This window comes from Chionomys nivalis, chromosome 3 (assembly GCF_950005125.1).
Source record: "Chionomys nivalis chromosome 3, mChiNiv1.1, whole genome shotgun sequence".
Lineage (NCBI taxonomy): Eukaryota > Metazoa > Chordata > Mammalia > Rodentia > Cricetidae > Chionomys > Chionomys nivalis.
Genome location: NC_080088.1, coordinates 82,031,139 through 82,048,461, shown reverse-complemented (window position 1 = coordinate 82,048,461; position 17,323 = coordinate 82,031,139). Strand labels below are relative to the sequence as shown.

General features: G+C 35.9%; 1 protein-coding gene across 6 annotated transcripts in view; it reads left to right on the top strand.

The window, feature by feature from the left end:
• The window catches only part of Pds5b (PDS5 cohesin associated factor B), a 161,326-nt gene that overhangs the window by 88,461 nt on the left and 55,542 nt on the right, over window positions 1-17,323 (top strand). For all 6 annotated transcript variants that reach the window (XM_057764240.1, XM_057764239.1, XM_057764238.1 and 3 more), the window contains exons 11-17: window positions 1,073-1,218; window positions 2,012-2,163; window positions 2,521-2,634; window positions 7,220-7,301; window positions 9,190-9,238; window positions 11,566-11,705; window positions 14,502-14,617. In XM_057764240.1, coding sequence (XP_057620223.1) covers window positions 1,073-1,218; window positions 2,012-2,163; window positions 2,521-2,634; window positions 7,220-7,301; window positions 9,190-9,238; window positions 11,566-11,705; window positions 14,502-14,617 — 799 coding nt within the window. The remainder of the gene's footprint in view (window positions 1-1,072; window positions 1,219-2,011; window positions 2,164-2,520; window positions 2,635-7,219; window positions 7,302-9,189; window positions 9,239-11,565; window positions 11,706-14,501; window positions 14,618-17,323) is intronic.

Sequence of the window (17,323 nt, the reverse complement as noted above, 5' to 3'; positions counted from 1 at the left end):
CATAAACAATCCCACACCAGTCTGGAATTACGATTAATAGGGTGGTATTTATTTAAAGGGGAAAAAACTTACAGATCACCATCCCAGACAACAGCCCTCTGTGCAATTAGGAAGAAGTCTAGTCACCAGAACCGGAGCAGGAAGTAAAGAGAGTGAGGAGGGAAGTAGCCGCTTTTTTAAAGGGAAAGAGACCATGCCCCAATGGGCTGGTATCTCAGCGGCTATTGGCTGGAGGAGCAGAAGGACCTCCCGCAACAACTTGTAACATCCTTTTCTTGTGTTACGAATGCAGTATTTTCGGAATCTGTTAATGCTTGCCTTGGTAGGCAGGAGTCTTTCCTCTTTTAAAAAAATTAGCCATAACTTACTTTTTTCATCCTTTATTTGCTTTTGTTTGTTTCTGTGCATTGAATCCTTTCCTCAGAAATCTTGGTAATTCATAGCCATGTGCTCATGATTAATAGTGTGTGTTCGTAGACTAAACAGAAAGTCATTTGAAAAAGTGCTAAGTGTAAGCATGGGTCTGTAACTGCTAAGATTTTCTTACTGTGATGAGTTATTGTTCAGATTCTTAATTGAGATACTTGTACTTAAGTTGGATCACATGGAAACAAGGTTGTGTCAGCCAGACTCTTAGGTTTCTTCCTTCAGTAACTGTATTCAGGGTTTCACTAATTACAGCATAGAAATGATACTTCATTATTTCCCAGTAACACCAGCTGAATAGAATGTTTTATTCATTTATATGGAAAATGATGATGACATGCTTAACAGTGATACACCTTTTCATGTATATGATCAACTAAATGAGTTAGAGACAGGCTTATCAACTTTCCTGCCTGGAAAACTGGAGCAGAATTTCACTTTTTAGCTGTACAGGCATTTGGTTTTGTAAAGGAATGCCCAACTTTGCCTCTGCCCTCCTTCCCTTGCTCTTAATTGTCTTGAAATATTGAACATTCTACTTAGGGTTTACTTTTGCTGTGTTGATTTTGAAAGGCCTTTCCAGTCTTCTAAAGCAATATGATAATTATTAAAAGTTTAATTTTAATCAGAAACTCTTACCTTTCAGAGTATCTTAAAGTGAGATCACACGACCCTGAGGAAGCTATTAGACATGATGTCATTGTGTCTATAGTAACAGCTGCTAAAAAGGATATTCTTCTTGTCAATGATCACTTACTTAATTTTGTGAGAGAGCGAACATTGGACAAACGGGTAAGTAGGAGAGCAGGTTAATCCCAGAGGGTTTTGTTTTGTGTTTGTTTGTTATTTTATTTTTGAAACAATCTCTCTAGTCCTGGATATCCTGGAACTCTGTGTATAGACTAATCTGGCCTTGAACCCACAGAGATTTGCCTCATTGAGTGCTGAGATTAAAGATGTATAGTACATGCTCAGCGGAGTTTTATTTTTAATACTTGAAGTTTAATGGTATTACATTTGAAAATATCTTTTCTTTCCTAAATAAATTATAAGTTGAAGCTCTCTGAGGTCCAGTATAAAGTAGGGTCTGTAAAATGAAGAGTTGAATACGGATGTTCAGCTAGCTTTCTTTTTTCTTCCATCAGGGACCCTAGTCCATGGGATGTTTCTACCTACATTGAGAGTGAGTTATTCTTTCTCAGTTAAGCTTGCCTGGAAACGCTCTTCACAAATGTGCCCAGTTTGTTTCCTTGGCAAGTCTCAATCTAGTGGGGTTGATGTTGAAGATTAACTAGCACACTATTCTAATGAATTTATGTAATGGAGACTTTTGGTTTTTTTTTTTTTTTTTTTTTTTTGCTTTGTTTCATTTTTGGTTTTGTTTTGTGTTTTTGGAGACAGGATCTCACTGTAGATCTAGGTATCCTGGAACTCACTGTATAGACCAGGCTAGCCTTGACTTCCAAAGAGATCTGCCTGCCTCTTTCTTTCAAGTACTGGAATTAAAGGTGTGTGCCACTGCACCCACTGGTAATGGGAGCATTTTTACCTTATAAAGAGAACTTTTATATGTGTTTATTTTAAGTGGAGAGTACGCAAAGAAGCCATGATGGGACTTGCCCAGATTTATAAGAAATATGCTTTACAGTCAGTAGCTGGCAAAGATGCTGCAAAACAGATATCCTGGGTCAAGGACAAGCTACTACATATATATTATCAGAACAGCATCGACGATCGGTAAGTCAGGGCCCGTACACAGATGTGCTTTTCAGTTATTTGGTGAGTTTTTTATGTTATATACGTTCTTTCTTTGTGACTTTAAATATCCTCTTGTTTTTAGTTTTGGGCAAATGGAATACATAGAGGCCTGGTGTAGCTTTTTGAACTTTCTTATACAGATATGGGCATTTAGTCCATGATACACAGATGTTTTTCAAGATGTAGGACTGTTGCAGAGAAAGAGCACTAAGTTCTTCCTTTGAAATACATTTCTTCTACTCTCGAAAGAAGGGACTTACTTAATTTGTGATTTTTTTTTTTTTTACAGTTTTTATAATTAAACTTAGTATCCTTAAAGAGTCTTTTCTTTTATAGGTTACTTGTTGAACGGATCTTTGCTCAGTACATGGTTCCTCATAATTTGGAAACTACAGAACGGATGAAGTGCTTGTATTACTTGTATGCTACACTGGACTTGAATGCTGTGAAGTATGTCTCCAGTGTCATGCTGCTCCCTCTTTTTTGTAGTATATGAATTAGGCATGAGGGTGGGGGGTAAACCTTAAATATTTAATATAAACTTTATAATAATATAAACATTGTTTAAAGGTTCAAAACACTAAATTACTGGACTATTTCTTTTTCTTTTTAGAAAGTTCTGTCACCAACAGAAACAAAGACAGTTAAAGCTGGCTAGAGCTATTTGGCATGAAATCATTAAGGATATGATTTTTCTTTCTCTCTAGATTTTCATGTTGATGGCATTTCAAGAAAGGTGATATACCTATTCCCCCACCCCCTCAGGTGTTATAAAGGTCCACATTATGAAAATACTATCTTCCTACTCTTAACACGGTACTAATTTAAATTATTCTGTAGTGCAGTAGAGTACAAATTTTTGTGCTGTTTGTCCTCAACATAGTATTGCAGGTTAGCATTAGGGCAAGTCTCACAAATACATTTTTATCCCCATGTTTCATTCAGAGAGTACCTTTGGATGTCTGGGAAGAGAATTGGCATTTTATATATAGTAGAGACACTGCTAATCTAACTGAATCCTATTAAGGTCTAGAGATTTCCTGTAGGTTTAGAAATTCATATTCATGATATTCCAGTTAACACAATTAGAGCTATTGAGGAGTAAGCGCTCTGAAATTGAAACTTTAAGGATACTTGAAATTTGTAGTGGACTTTGTCTTCATTTCCATAGTTACATGCGCTACTGTTACTTTAGGTGGAGTTACAGTTTGTGGATGTGTGGTATATTTGGAGCTCTGGAATGTGTACCCTGTCTCTGCTTTTACGTTGCAACTGAAAAGTAGCAGCAGAAGTTTATGTTTTATTCAAGATAAGTGCAGCCATACAGAGCTATAAGTAGTGAGGTAGTAGTAAGGTAGCCAGGATTTGAAGTCAGTGCTACTTGGTTGCAGCACTTAACTCTTTTTGGTTTTTCAAGACAGGGTTTCTCTGCAGCTTTGGTGCAGTCCTGGGAACTAGCTCTTGTAGACCAGGCTGGTCTCAAACTCCCAGAGTCACAAACGCCCAGCTCAACAGCACTTAAGTCTTTAACTACCAGAGACAACATATATACTACTGTTTGATTTAATTTTACTATGTTGGAAATTTTTCTCAAAGTGGAATGCACTCTCAAATTGTTGCTTTCTTTTAGTTTAGTTGCTCATTCTTTTCCTTAGTATGCACTTAATGGCCTGTTAGAATGGTGAAGTATGATTGACATGTGTCATCTTAGAACAGGTGTTAATTAGACATCTCAGTAAATCTGGCCTTTACCAAATACTGCTTCACAGTAAATTAATAAAGATACCTTTAAGTAAGAATCCAGAAGCAGCGCTCAGAGATCCTATGTGAATAAACTTTAGACTGTGTATATTTATTTTATTTTATGAGAAAGGCAGGTATAGAAGGAATCATGTTCAAGAAGCAACAAAAACTTCAGTTATTTCTGTAAATCTAAATTACTAAAGATTATGAAAGTTTGACTTTAGAAGGAAGAAGTGGGAAGCATGTGAACTGGGACTTATTCAGCACACTCATTGCAGTCATGTTCATTCTTACAAGTGTCCAAGAACCCTTCCCTGCATAGCACAGAGGTCTTCAGTACCGTTCTATACTGCCCACTGTTGGGATTGGTCAATGCCATGCCTTTATATGGGAGGAAAGTTAATATGGCCAGATAACACATAAAAGAGAGGCAAGAAATATACATTAATGTCTTCCTTTAAAAAAAATATTTATTTATTTATTTATTTATTTATTTATTTATTTATTTATTTATTTATTATGTATACAACATTCTACCTCCATGTATGACTGAAGGCCAGAAGAGGGCACCAGATCTCATTACAGATGGTTGTGAGCCACCATGTGGTTGCTGGTAATTGAACTCAGGTCCTCTGGAAGAACAGTCAATGCTCTTAACCACTGAGCCCTCTAATGTTTTTTTTGTTTTTTTTTTCTTTTTTAAATCATATAAACACTAGAACAGAAATGTCAGGTGGTTGATACATTTGTCAGGTGTAGATATAAAAAAATTGATAATCATCCCTACAAAAAATCTTCCGAATATGCGTATAGCTTTTAAATTCAAGGGAGGAAAGATAATTGGTAAGATGTTAATGCCAGAAATAGAAATGAAAAGAAGAAAATACCTGTAAGTAAGAAGAGTTTATAAATAGCAGCCACACACTAAACAGAAACTACTTTTTACTGAAATTTAAGTGTACTTTATTGAATTAGAAAGTGAAGGAATCATTTTTAAGAGATGTGCTGTAAAGTAATACCACTAAAAAGTAGGAGAAAAAACCTATTTGGACTATTGCATAAGGGTTTTAATTTTAGAAAAACGGTTTATGAATGATGTTTAACTGTTGAAGTATTTAAGGTAGGTATTATTTAAAAATGGCTTTTATTGTCGTCGACTTTGTGAAATAGCTGATCATCTACATTACCATAAGTTTTAGAACAATTTATATTCATCTGTGTTACTTCCCAAAACCTCTATATTTTCTTAAGTTTGATAATAACAAAGACCACATACATGCGAGTGATGAAGCCTGGTGATAGTTAAGATGACTATGAGTGTATCCCCCAACTCTTTTATCCTGTCTTCCTTAAAGAGATGTACTGCAGTCTTTTTTTTTTCTATTAAAAACAGCTTTAAAGTACTCGTATGTATGTATGTATGTATGTATGTATGTATGTATGTACGTACGTACGTACGTATGTGTGTATGTATGTATTTCCTTTAATCACTTATTTTTGCACATTATGCAGATAGGATTATCGTATGTATAATCTTCAGGGATGTTTTTCACTCTTTTTGTCTTGTTTTGAGACAGAGTCTTAACTTGGTAGCTCAGGCTGGCCTGGAACTCACAGAGATCTGCCTGCCACATCCTTCTGAGTGCTGGGATTGTCACCCCATTGCCTTCTGTTATCCCCTTTCTACTTATTTGAGATTCTTCCCATCAGTACAATAAGTATGGGCAGATTATTTTGTTATTTAATACTTCAATTAAAATTTGTATTTTCTTAAATACATTGTAATATGAATTCTTAGTCAGTGGGGATTATTTTTTAAAAAATTTCAGCTATGATTATAGTGGTTTTAGAATTTCTTACGATTTCATATTTAAGTGGTAATATCCTAGATTACATAATTTCATATGTTTTAATTCAATAAAGTTTCAATGTGGTCTTTTCAAAGTTGGAAATCATGATTTTTCTAGCAAATAGAGAGGGTCTGACTTTGGAATTCAGAAGTAATTTCTCAGACTGGTTTTTTGAAAGTCTTTATTTATGCAACTCATGCTTTGTTTTAGATTTTCATAGTTCTCTGGTAAGTGATCATTTTGCTTTCAGTTAGCTTATAAATTTACATTGATTAGCAATGCAGTGAAACATGGTGGAACTTTGACATTCAAAAATAGTAAAATGTCACTACTTAAAATTTTTGTCCAAAAGTGAAAATGTTCCAGTACTCTTACTGTTAGCAAGTTCCCAAGTTGAAAGTAGGGTGTGTTCTTTAAAAAACAAAACAAAAAAAACCCTGAGAGGCATTTCCACAACATTAATAAAGAGGACACTGGAGATACTAAAGTGTCATTTCTGTCCAAGGGAAAGCTTGTTTATATGCTTCTGCTTTTTGTCACCGTTGTCAGTGCTTCACATTTGTGTGGTATCGGAAGTGTAGATGATTGACTATAAGCGGTGAAGTCAGTGACGTCTTTTCAGTTGTGCCCAATTCTTTTGCAGTTATGATGGCCTGAGTTTAGGTTCCCAGAACTCATGGAATAGGCCTGGTGCATAGCAATGGTCGGATGAGACATGCTAGCCTAAATCACTTGGGAGACATCTAGGGCAATCAGAGACCCTGTCTCAAACAAAAGAAGGAAGGTGCCCAAAGAATGACCCTTGAGGTTGTCTTCTGACCTACACACACACGGGCAGCTAGTATACATGAACATAAATACATATTCCTGTACATAGATACAGACAAAGTAAACTGATGTAAAATACTTTTTAATAAAATTTCATTAGAAATATGTGGTGCTAAAGCTCTTAACAATGTAGTTATCAGGAAGACATTCATAACAGTAGATAATTTCAACTTGAAGTTTACATATAATGGGATAAATAATTCACAGACACATGTACCCTTTTTCTCATGGGTCTTATCCTTCAGCTTCCCTTAATTACTATCACCTATTACAAGACAGAACTTGGTCAGGTCTTCATTTATTTATTAGGTTTATATTTCTTTATTCTTCTCAGTCCTACTTCTTTAAGTAGGACGTAAAGCTTTAAGTAGGACATTAAACTCCATTTAATCTATCTTTATACAAAGTCAAATGAGCATCACAAATCCCTGCCTAATGGCCTTGCTGCTACTATCCCATTTGAGTCTTTGCCCCTGGGTTGCCAGGTATTTAATCTGTGAATTTTACATCATTTCTCCTGTCTTGCTTTTACCTCCCCCTCTTTTATTAGAATTAATTGTTTGATTATCCTGAAAGGACTTTTATCCTGTTTTGTATGTTTTTGTGTTTTTCAGAGCATTAAATGAAATGTGGAAATGTCAAAATTTACTCCGACACCAAGTAAAAGATTTGCTTGATTTAATTAAACAACCTAAAGTAAGTTAAATTTTAAAGAAAAAATTTTAGAAAGTTTGTATAATTACCATAATTAAGCTTAATATCTTTATATGTTTACTTAGAATGAATATTCTGGTAATACCACATAGTAAGTATGTGGTATTCTGTGTGTGTGTATAGACTTGAGAACAATCCCAAGTGTTTTTCCTCAGTAATGTGTATATTTTGTTTTTTGTGAGCCTTGTTTTGATTTGAGGCAGGGTCTCTGATCTGGAAATTGCCAGGTAGCTTGCTGGCCATTGATCCCTCCCACAACTTGTCTTCACCTCCCACTGGGTGTAACAGCCTGTGCCACTATGCCTAGCTTGTTATGTGGGTTCTATGAATCAAATGCAGGTTCTGGTACTTGGCACAGTCCCTGAAATTGTGGTATTCACCCAGTAAATACATATTTTATTTAGGGGCATTTAGAATGAGTCTAAGCCCCTCCCCTTTTAAAAGTGTTACTTGTGAAACATACTAATTTAGAAAGTGTATCTAGTCATTTTAAATTACACTCAGGGAGGGGCTGGAGAGATGGCTCAGTGGTTAAGAGCATTGCCTGCTCTTCCAAAGGTTCTGAGTTCAATTCCCAGCAACCACATGGTGGCTCACAACCATCTGTAATAAGGTCTGGTGCCCTCTTCTGGCCTGCAGACATACACACAGACAGAATATTGTATACATAACAAATAAATAAATAAATAAATATTTAAATTACATTTGGGGAAAACAAGTTAGTGAGTTTTTATTATTAGTTCAAAATTGTTTTCTTTGACCTCCTTCCATCACATGCACCTCATATGTGTAGGGCAGAAATGAGTAGTTAAGTGTTTCATCCATGGAGAGAAAATTTTCTTAGCTGCCTGCTTAACAATCTGTTTGGCAGTGTTTTTTTTTTTTTTTTTTTTTTTTTTTTGTGATTATTGTGACTCTCACTTGTTTTTTTAAAAACTTCTGTGATGTGAATTTGTTTTGTTTTTATGAGACAGGATTTCTCTGTATCTATCCTCTCTGGCTGTTCTAGAACTTGCTCACTCAGTAATACCTTGAACTCACAGAGATCCACCTGCTTCTACCTTCAGAGTACTGGGATCAAAGGCGTGTGCCACTGCTGCCACAGCCACTAGGCCCATTTTGTTTTTTTAAGACAGGGTCTTACTACGAAGCCTTTGTTGGCTTGAAACTTGACATGTAGATTGGGCTGGCTTGGAACACACAGATATCTGCCTTCGGCCCCCTGAGTGATGGGATTAAAGGCATGCACTACTATGCCTGGCACCTTTTTATTTTTTATTGAATGTAATTTAACCTTTTTTTTCTATGGTCATTGAATATATTGAACCTGTTGGGATCTATTCAATAATAGACAACTTAAACTTTAGTGGCTTCTACTGTCAGTAGGCATGGGTTTCAGTGTTACAGTGCTGGAAGACAGCATACTTCCGTTAGCTGGATGTTCTTCTCTTTGTTACCTAACTTTTTATTCATTTACCTAGTGAGTAAATGTGCAGAAGCTTTACTGAAGTATGGAGTGTTCTTATATTCACATGGATAGCATTAGTCTGGATTTTAGAAACCATTGAAGTCTTATGAGGATCCAGGCAGTATGTTAGGAGCTTAGATAAGGTGTTAAGTGACTCATTTGCAAACAAACATGCCTGCTTTTGAGACTCTCACTATGGAGCTGCTCTTTCCTGCCCATTGATTGAAACTTAGCATCATCACATGGCTTTTGTATTTTTCACTCCACCCATTTATCTAGGATTTAAAAATAGCTAAAGAAAGATACAACCATGGGGAACATGTGGGTCTGGAGAGTTGTTGAAGGTGCCTGTGGATTCTTCTTAGGGAATTTTAATTGTACGTTTTTGTATGTGATTTACAGACAGATGCCAGTGTGAAGGCCATATTTTCTAAAGTGATGGTTATTACAAGTAAGTTATTTTAAATATTTTTTAAAGTTTAAAAGTTAATTGAAGGTTTTATGTAATTATGTTAGATTGTGGTAATCCAAGAAATTATTAGTGTTTTTGTTTGTTATATACAAGACAATTTAGTTCATTTTCTCTTCGATTTTCATTTGTTTTGTGTGCTATCCAGATTTTAAAATTTTCTTTAGTGCCTTACATGAGAAAGCTTGAGAAATAATATATACATTTATTTTTGAGATTTATTACACGAAATTAATTGTTAACATTGAGTCTGTGCCTTGTTTCCTCCTCTGTTGTCAGTCTCTGGCATTAGTTGCTTTTCCCCTCACCTTAGTGGTCATTGTGTATTGACAAGATAGTTGGGAACACCTGGTAGAGTGGTTGTACTATACTTGGCAATAATGAAGAGGTCGTGGGCTGAGCTAAATACTGCAGCTGCGTTCCAACTAACACCAAGACACTAAAGAAAACAGTGACTTTGTCTTGTTGCTCACTTCAGTCCCCCATTTTGAAGAAAGCATTCAGAAGTAGGTCTCATTGAGAGTAGAGCAGCCTCAGCCAGCCCTTTCTTTTGTAGCTCAGCAGCTTCCAGGCTTGTCTTCTGCAGTTGGCTATGGGTGCTGACCTCTGGAGAACCTCATTCTCTGTTGTCTTTCTAATTCTTTAGTATCTATCAAAAAACGAAAGTCTTTTCTAGATTCTGTTTGCAGGAATGCTAGTATCCAGAAGATGTTAATAGAGTGAGAGGGGGAAAAAAATAAAGGATTCTTATGCATTTTGCTGCACAAAGGTGGCACACACCTTTCTTTAATTCCTCTACTCAAGAGGCAGAGGCAGGCAGATCTTTGTGAGTTCAAGGCCAGCCTGGTCTACAAGAGCTAGTTCCAGGACAGACTCCAAAAGCTACAGAGAAACCCTGTCTCAAAAAAAAAATAAAATGCTGAATTTTTTTTGGGGGGGGGGGTTACTGTTTTCTCTGTCACAATCTTTTATTTTGTTTTTCTAAAGAATAAGTCTGGGCTAGAGAGATGGCTCAGAGGATAAGAGCATTGCCTGCTCTTCCAAAGGTCCTGAATTCAATTCCCAGCAACCACATGGTGGCTCACAGCCATCTGTAATGGGGTCCGGTGTCCTCTTCTGGCCTGCAGACATACACACAGACAGAATGTTGTATACATAATAAATAAATAAATATTTAAAAAAAGAATAACTCTTAATATGGTGCCTAACTATGATAAAGGGGCTCTTAAATGACCATTTCTAAAATTAACAACACTATTCAAATTCTAGTGAATTGCTAATTTGGAACATAGTAAAGTTCTACACTAGAACTTTTAAGAAACCTTGTCCCCAGGTGCTATCTGCCTAAATTTTACTGTTATGCAGATAATTGTCTTTTATAAGTCATCATGTTTATTTATTTTTGAGACAGGATCTTACCATATAGCCTTGACTGGCCTGAAGTCACATTGTAGACCAGACTGGCCTTGAACTCAGAAATTTACCTGCCTCTGCCTCTTAAGTGTTGGGATTAAAAGTTTGTGCCACCAAGCCAGATTTCCCTTTATTCTAATTTTTTCTTGTATATAGAGATATGAAAAGGTTATATATCAAATGTTTATTATGACTAGTACAGTTTGGTATTCTTACCACAGGCAGTTGATTAGTCATTTTTTCTAAGACTTAAGGATTTTCAGAATTGTATGTTAATTTGAAGGATAAGTTTACTGTTGTCACATTTAATATGTTTATAGTTTCTTATACTAGGTAGCCTAATCTAGTTTTTTCTAAGCAATTTTTTTCTAATGCTAGTTAAGGTCAGCATTTCCTTAGCTGTAGGAGCTATGAGGCACATGTTAGAAGAGTGCTGTGGTGGTTTCTATGCCAGTAGGACATAACCTAGCAGTCACACCGGGATAGTTTGCCCAGTGTCCGTCGGTATCACATGCTGCATGTCTGTATGGATAAACAGTGCACAAGGAGACACAGAATGTAATTAACTGTCCCCTCTTATGAACTTCTGCAGGACAGTGTAAGCAGTGTCTTAAGGAACAGATGATGGTTTTACTTAGGTTGACACTTAGTGTCTTCAAATACTATAACGGGCTCCGTAGAAAGAGCTTGTGCTCCCCCTGCAAGCAGATCTTCACTTGGATACTTTTTCATATTTTCTCCAAAGCAGATTTCTCTCCCAAATTTTCAGTATAGATGATGCTTCACAATTTAAACTAAGGGCAGTTTGTAGATAAGGACTATTAATTAGAATTACAAAATAGAAAGTACTTTCTATTTTTTTTTGAGACATTATGAAACTTTATTTTTATTTTAAGGAAATTTGCCAGATCCTGGTAAGGCGCAGGATTTCATGAAGAAATTCACACAAGTGTTGGAGGATGATGAGAAAATACGGAAACAGCTGGAAAACCTTGTTAGCCCCACATGCTCCTGCAAGCAGGCTGAAGGCTGTGTGGTAAGGGGGAGCATGGGGAGCACCTGTGTGGAGACACACACAGGATTCTCTCAGTATATCTGCTTTATAAAAGGAATTTATGTTTATTTTAATTAAGAAAATGTTAAATAAAAATTCAGATAAATTATAGTCCTGCAGGGAGAGTTGCCATTAACATTTTCATATATGTCCTTTCAAAATGAAATCTTGTCATATATGAATTTTATACTTTTCATTTTTGTTAAGTTTGGGTGCCCCCCCACCCCCGAGACAGGGTTTCTCTGTGTATTAGCCCTGACTGTTCTGGACTTTGCTTTGTAGCTCAGGCTGGCCTCGAACTCACAGAGATCCACCTGCTTCTGCCTTCCAAGTGCTGGGATTAAAGGTGTGTGTCACCACATCCCACTCATTAATTTTTTATTGTGTATTTCATAGTTCATAGCATGCTATTCGTGTGCATTGTAGCTTACTGAATGCTAACATTCTGGAGCTTTTCCAGTTCTTTCTTTTGCAGTGAAGTCTTGATACCCCAGTTAGGCTTGAATGCACACTCCTGCCTTCGTTTCCTAAAATAACAGAGGCTTTAGTTTCATACCTGTCAGGGACCAGCCTCGACAAAAACATCTCTTGCCAGGGTAGGGGCATTGGGATTTAGAATATAAGGAAAGAATATGAAATGGGAAAATAATAGAATGGAAAAATGGAATAGTACTGAAAGGGAGTTCCAGTGAATCCTGAAATCGCTCACATTTAATTTTCAATTACTTAAAATATCCTGACCCAATAAGATACGATTAAGATAAAAAACTGCATTAACATGATACAAGGAAATGAACAGACCAGTTGAAGGTTGCAGACTACATTCATAGTTAAACATTCTGTTGCTAGAACAGAACAAGTAACGCTCACACACCCTTGACCAAAACATTCTGTAGGCAAACCACTTCCTGGGTGAAATCCAGTGTTATCTCCATAAGACAACTGGAACTTAGTTGAATCCTTAGACTTTTGTTTGAGGTAGAAACATAGCTACTTCTCTATTCCTGAAATACAGGGTCTGGCTATTAGCTACAACTGTTGACAATAACCTTGAGGGAGCAGAACTCTCTGCCTTGAATCTAGGTGGGACCTTTGTTTGAGGTGGAAGCACAGTAACCTTGAAGCAACAGAGGTTACCTCTAATTCTCTGACCTTTGGTCAAGGTAGAAATAGGCTCACATTTTTGGGCTTCTATACATACTTATGCTTCTGGCTCCTCCATGTAATACCTTCATAGCTGAATATTTTTACACATCGTGATTCCTACAGATTTTTAGAAGTCTAATCACATGGGTTTAAAGGTACATTTTTAATGCCTTTAACATGTATTTCTCAATCATAATGTTGTCCACTCATTGTTAGAAACAAAGCACAAGTAAAACTAAACATAAAGTTATTTTGATTGGAATTGTATTTTTTATTTGTCTAGTTTCTGATCACCTTTCTCCTTCAAGTTTTTTTTAATCATTTGTATTTCTTTTCTGAGTTGAATGTTTATGATCTGCCTATTTTTATAGAATATTTTTTTTATCTTGCAACTGGTTAGTTTGTGATATGTCATTTTAGGTTCTAATTTATTTTCCGTCAGCTGTATTTTGCCCTTTTGTTTCGTTTGTGATGTCCATTTTTTATTATGATTTCTATTTTTGCCTAGCCATGGATAATTTTATATGGCTCTTGCGTTTTGCTTTTGGTGTCTTGATCATAAAATTTTATTTGATTGCAAGTTACAATAGTTCATGTTAATTATCAGTTTGACCCCTAATATGGTCACTGGGCGTATATGTGAGGTATTATCTTGATTATTTGAGGTAGGAAGATGTACCCATTTGTGGGTGATGCCTTCCCTTGGCAGGCACCCTGAAAGATGGGGGAAGAGCTGAGCACTAGTATGCACGCATTCATTTTTCTCTGTTCCTGATTATGGATGTGATCTGACCAGCTCCTTCCAGCTCAATTGTGTCCTTTGCTGTGATTGGCTATAGCTTGGGAACTGTTAGCCAAAATAAATTCTCTCCCCCTTAAGAGAGTTGTTGTTTTTGTTAGGGTATTTTATCATGCCCTAACAAAAGGTTAGGAAAAGACAGTAAGACATGTTACAAATATTTATTAGTGTTTTGCACTCATATATTGATACATTTTGAAAAAGATGATTTTTGGCTCTTTTCCGGGTAGGCTGAATAAGAATCTTCAGAATGATGTCTAGCAATTTAATTAAATTCTCTTTGTTAATTTTGCTTGCTGGTTTGTCTTTCCACCTCCGATTTTACTCTTATATTTTTATTCTTTTGAACTTCGTTTTTCGAGACAGGATTTGGAGCCTGTCCTGGAACTTGTTCTATAGAACAGGCTGCCCTTGAGCTCACAGAGATTCTCTAAAATGCTGGGATTAAAGTCATGCCTGTGCACCCCCACTGCCTGGCTTTTTGTAATTTATGACATGAGATAGGAATCAAACCTTGGTTTTACTCAAAGTATCTGTTCAGTTTTTTTCATTGTTATATTGGATAATGTACATCTTATTTGCTTGTTAATAATAATGTACATCTTTGCTTAGAATGTTAATAATAATGTACATCATTGTCTAGAATGTTAATAATTATAATAATGTACATCTTATTTACTTAGAATATATTCAGTGCTTTGTTTTTGTTACTTAGTTTCTCTAAATTTGTGTTTTCCAGCACCAGTACTACAGAATGTTGTAGGTTCTTAACATTTTGAAGTTATTTTATATTTGAATATATTTTTGTAATTATTTACAAATCTGCATTTCAGCGTGAAATAACTAAGAAGTTGGGGAACCCTAAACAGCCTACAAATCCTTTCTTGGAAATGATCAAGTTTCTCTTGGAGAGAATAGCACCTGTACACATAGATACTGAGTCTATCAGGTATTTGTCCTTAAAAATGTTAAGGTTTCTTAGTGTTTCCCAGTCGTGCATTTGTTAGGTCAATGGCAGTCAGCAAACCAGCTGCTTATCTGTGTTTGTGCAGTCATATACACTGCATTTGTGGGTACGGCTTGTGTTCATTCGTGTTCAGATGGGCTGCTTTTCTTGCTTCGCATTTTGCTTTCACTTGATTACTTTACTTCAGAGAGCTCAAAAGGCTATCTTGGGAAGTAGTATTTTACCTAAGAAGGGAGCATAGGTAAATTTTACTTTTACAAATAGGGGAGAAAGAGTATTATAGGCATTGAGACTGTCATAAGACAGACTAACTAGATAGGGAAGTGGGTGTTTGGAAAGTTAGATTATAGGCTAGAGAGGCCTGAGTGCTGTGTGCCTGGGATCAGATAGGAGCTGCTATTGACACTGAGCTTTGGGACTCTTGGTTTACTCTTTAGTCTTTAGAAATGACAGACTTAGCTGGTGAGTGGAGGAGAGGACTTTCTTAAGGCTCTGTTCTGGTAGTCTGTGCATAGATGCTAGTATGATGGGCAAGAAAGAACATATTTGAGGAACGCTTCCTGGCCAGGATGCAATGTTAAATTCGACTCAGAAAGTGACTGCAGAGCCTCCAAAGAGAGACTGTGTTAGTCCCTTAGGCAGTCAGACTCTGGTCAGTGCCTTTTCAGTCTCTGCAGTCTATATATGGGTGAATGTTAGGTTGTACCTTAAAGTGTTGAACTGATGAACATTTCCAAATGAGAAAAAAATTTTCCCCCTAAACATTTCTTGGTTAATTGCATTTCTTTAGGAAATTTTCCTGTAGGTACCTAAGAGAAACATTTTTGTTTTGTTAATTGATTACAGGGATGATAAGTCTAAGATCCCAACGTTATCGTCTAAGTTTAAAATTAATTACACACTTGTATTTGGTTTTTTTCTTTTGGTTTTTTTTATTTTTCTTTTTTACTTTGCTATATTAAGTAGTTTTATTTTCTATGTTTTTATCTATAGTTGATATACAGTTTAGTGTAATATATGAGCATTAGGTTTTTATTGTACATGATAGCTGTTTGTATTAGCTTAATCATTATTGAAAAATGGGATCATTCACATTTGGTTTGACGTGTTTCCTCATTGTTGGACAAATTCTTGTATGTTTTGCATGGACCTGTGTTGATTTTCGTGAGGTTTTTTGGGCAGATTGGTCTCACAGAGGAAGCTTTTTGCTCCTCTTCCCTACATGTTTGGCAGCAGACATATATTGGTCTTCCAGATGGGCAGGAGTATACATGGAATCAGATTGTTCTTTCCCCAAGGACATGGGGATTCAGTTTGTGACTTGTATTTTAGCTTCTCAATGTTAATACATTTTTCCTCTGTGCTTTTTAGTTGACTTTTGCTGTCAGAGAAAATCAGTGTTGTTCTAAGAGCTTTGTTCTTACCACCTTGCTGAATTCTCTTGTTAATTTCTTAGGCTAACATACCAAGTGTATTTCATTATATATGATGTTATACTTGTCATTTGTTCCTCACTAAATACTTAAGTAGCTTTGAAAATAGTTTACCAGTTTGTCATTTTTCTGGCCAACATGTCCCCTAGACTGTGTGTGTGATTAGCTTTTGTTCTGCTCCTGCTTTCTATCTTCTTCTGAGCTCCTGTTCTTAGTGGCCCCAAAGAAGGAACTACATTTTCTGTCATGACTTCCTTTGCAGTCCTTGTTGGATGATACTGTTAAATGTGTGTGTTCACTTTTTTTGTGGTCTTCCTACTCATTGTTATAGAAGAAAATAGAAGTTAAATTTTTTAATGTTCCTATTGTACAGAAGAATCTTGGTACTGTTGGGAATAAGATTTAGGTTGGAGATTTTCATTAGGGTAATTGGAGATATGAGAATAGGTAAAACTCATTACATGGAAACGGAAACTTAGAAAAATAATAAATGGAAACACTTGACAGAAATAAATGCTTTTAATGTATGCATGTTTGTATATGTGTATATGCAGTGGTACATATACAAAGACCCACATTTGGAGGTCAGGACAATTGTAGGTCTTTTCTACTGTGTAGGTCTTGTGAATCAAGCTCAGGTCATCAGGCTAGGGCCCATAAACCCTGAGCCATCTTGTTAGCCAGAAATAGACTTTGTAGGTAAGAAAATTTTAAACTCTTGTTAAAGAGACAGATATTCTTCATTCCTTGTTTGATACTAAATTTGAGCATAAAATATTTTTTGAAGATCAGCTTGAACAAAATATTTCAAGAAGCCTTGTGTAACAAAATTTTATTTGGTATGTTTTATGTCCATACTATTACTTTATTACTTGATGGTTGTAAAAAGAGCAACTACTCAATGATGTGAATGATTCCTTTAAATCACTGTCAGTGAATTACTAAATTTATTTACAGTAAGATCAGCCTGTCTCTAAAGCTGGAAAACATTCCTAGTCTTTGTCTGGTATTCTCTTTTACAAGGTTTGTTACATCATTTACAATTTTAGCAGCAGGTCTATGGTTTCTGACTTTTGGATCTTTGACACAAATCCTTGTTGCATTTTTAGAGTACTTACTGCTGTCCTTTGATTGATATGTATTTTAGACAAAAAAAAAAATCATTCATATGTTTGACGCTAGGTCTCCTCTGGAAAAGACACTAATCAAAGGTACAGGTGACATTCAAAAAGGGCCAGTAAAGTAACTTTGTTTT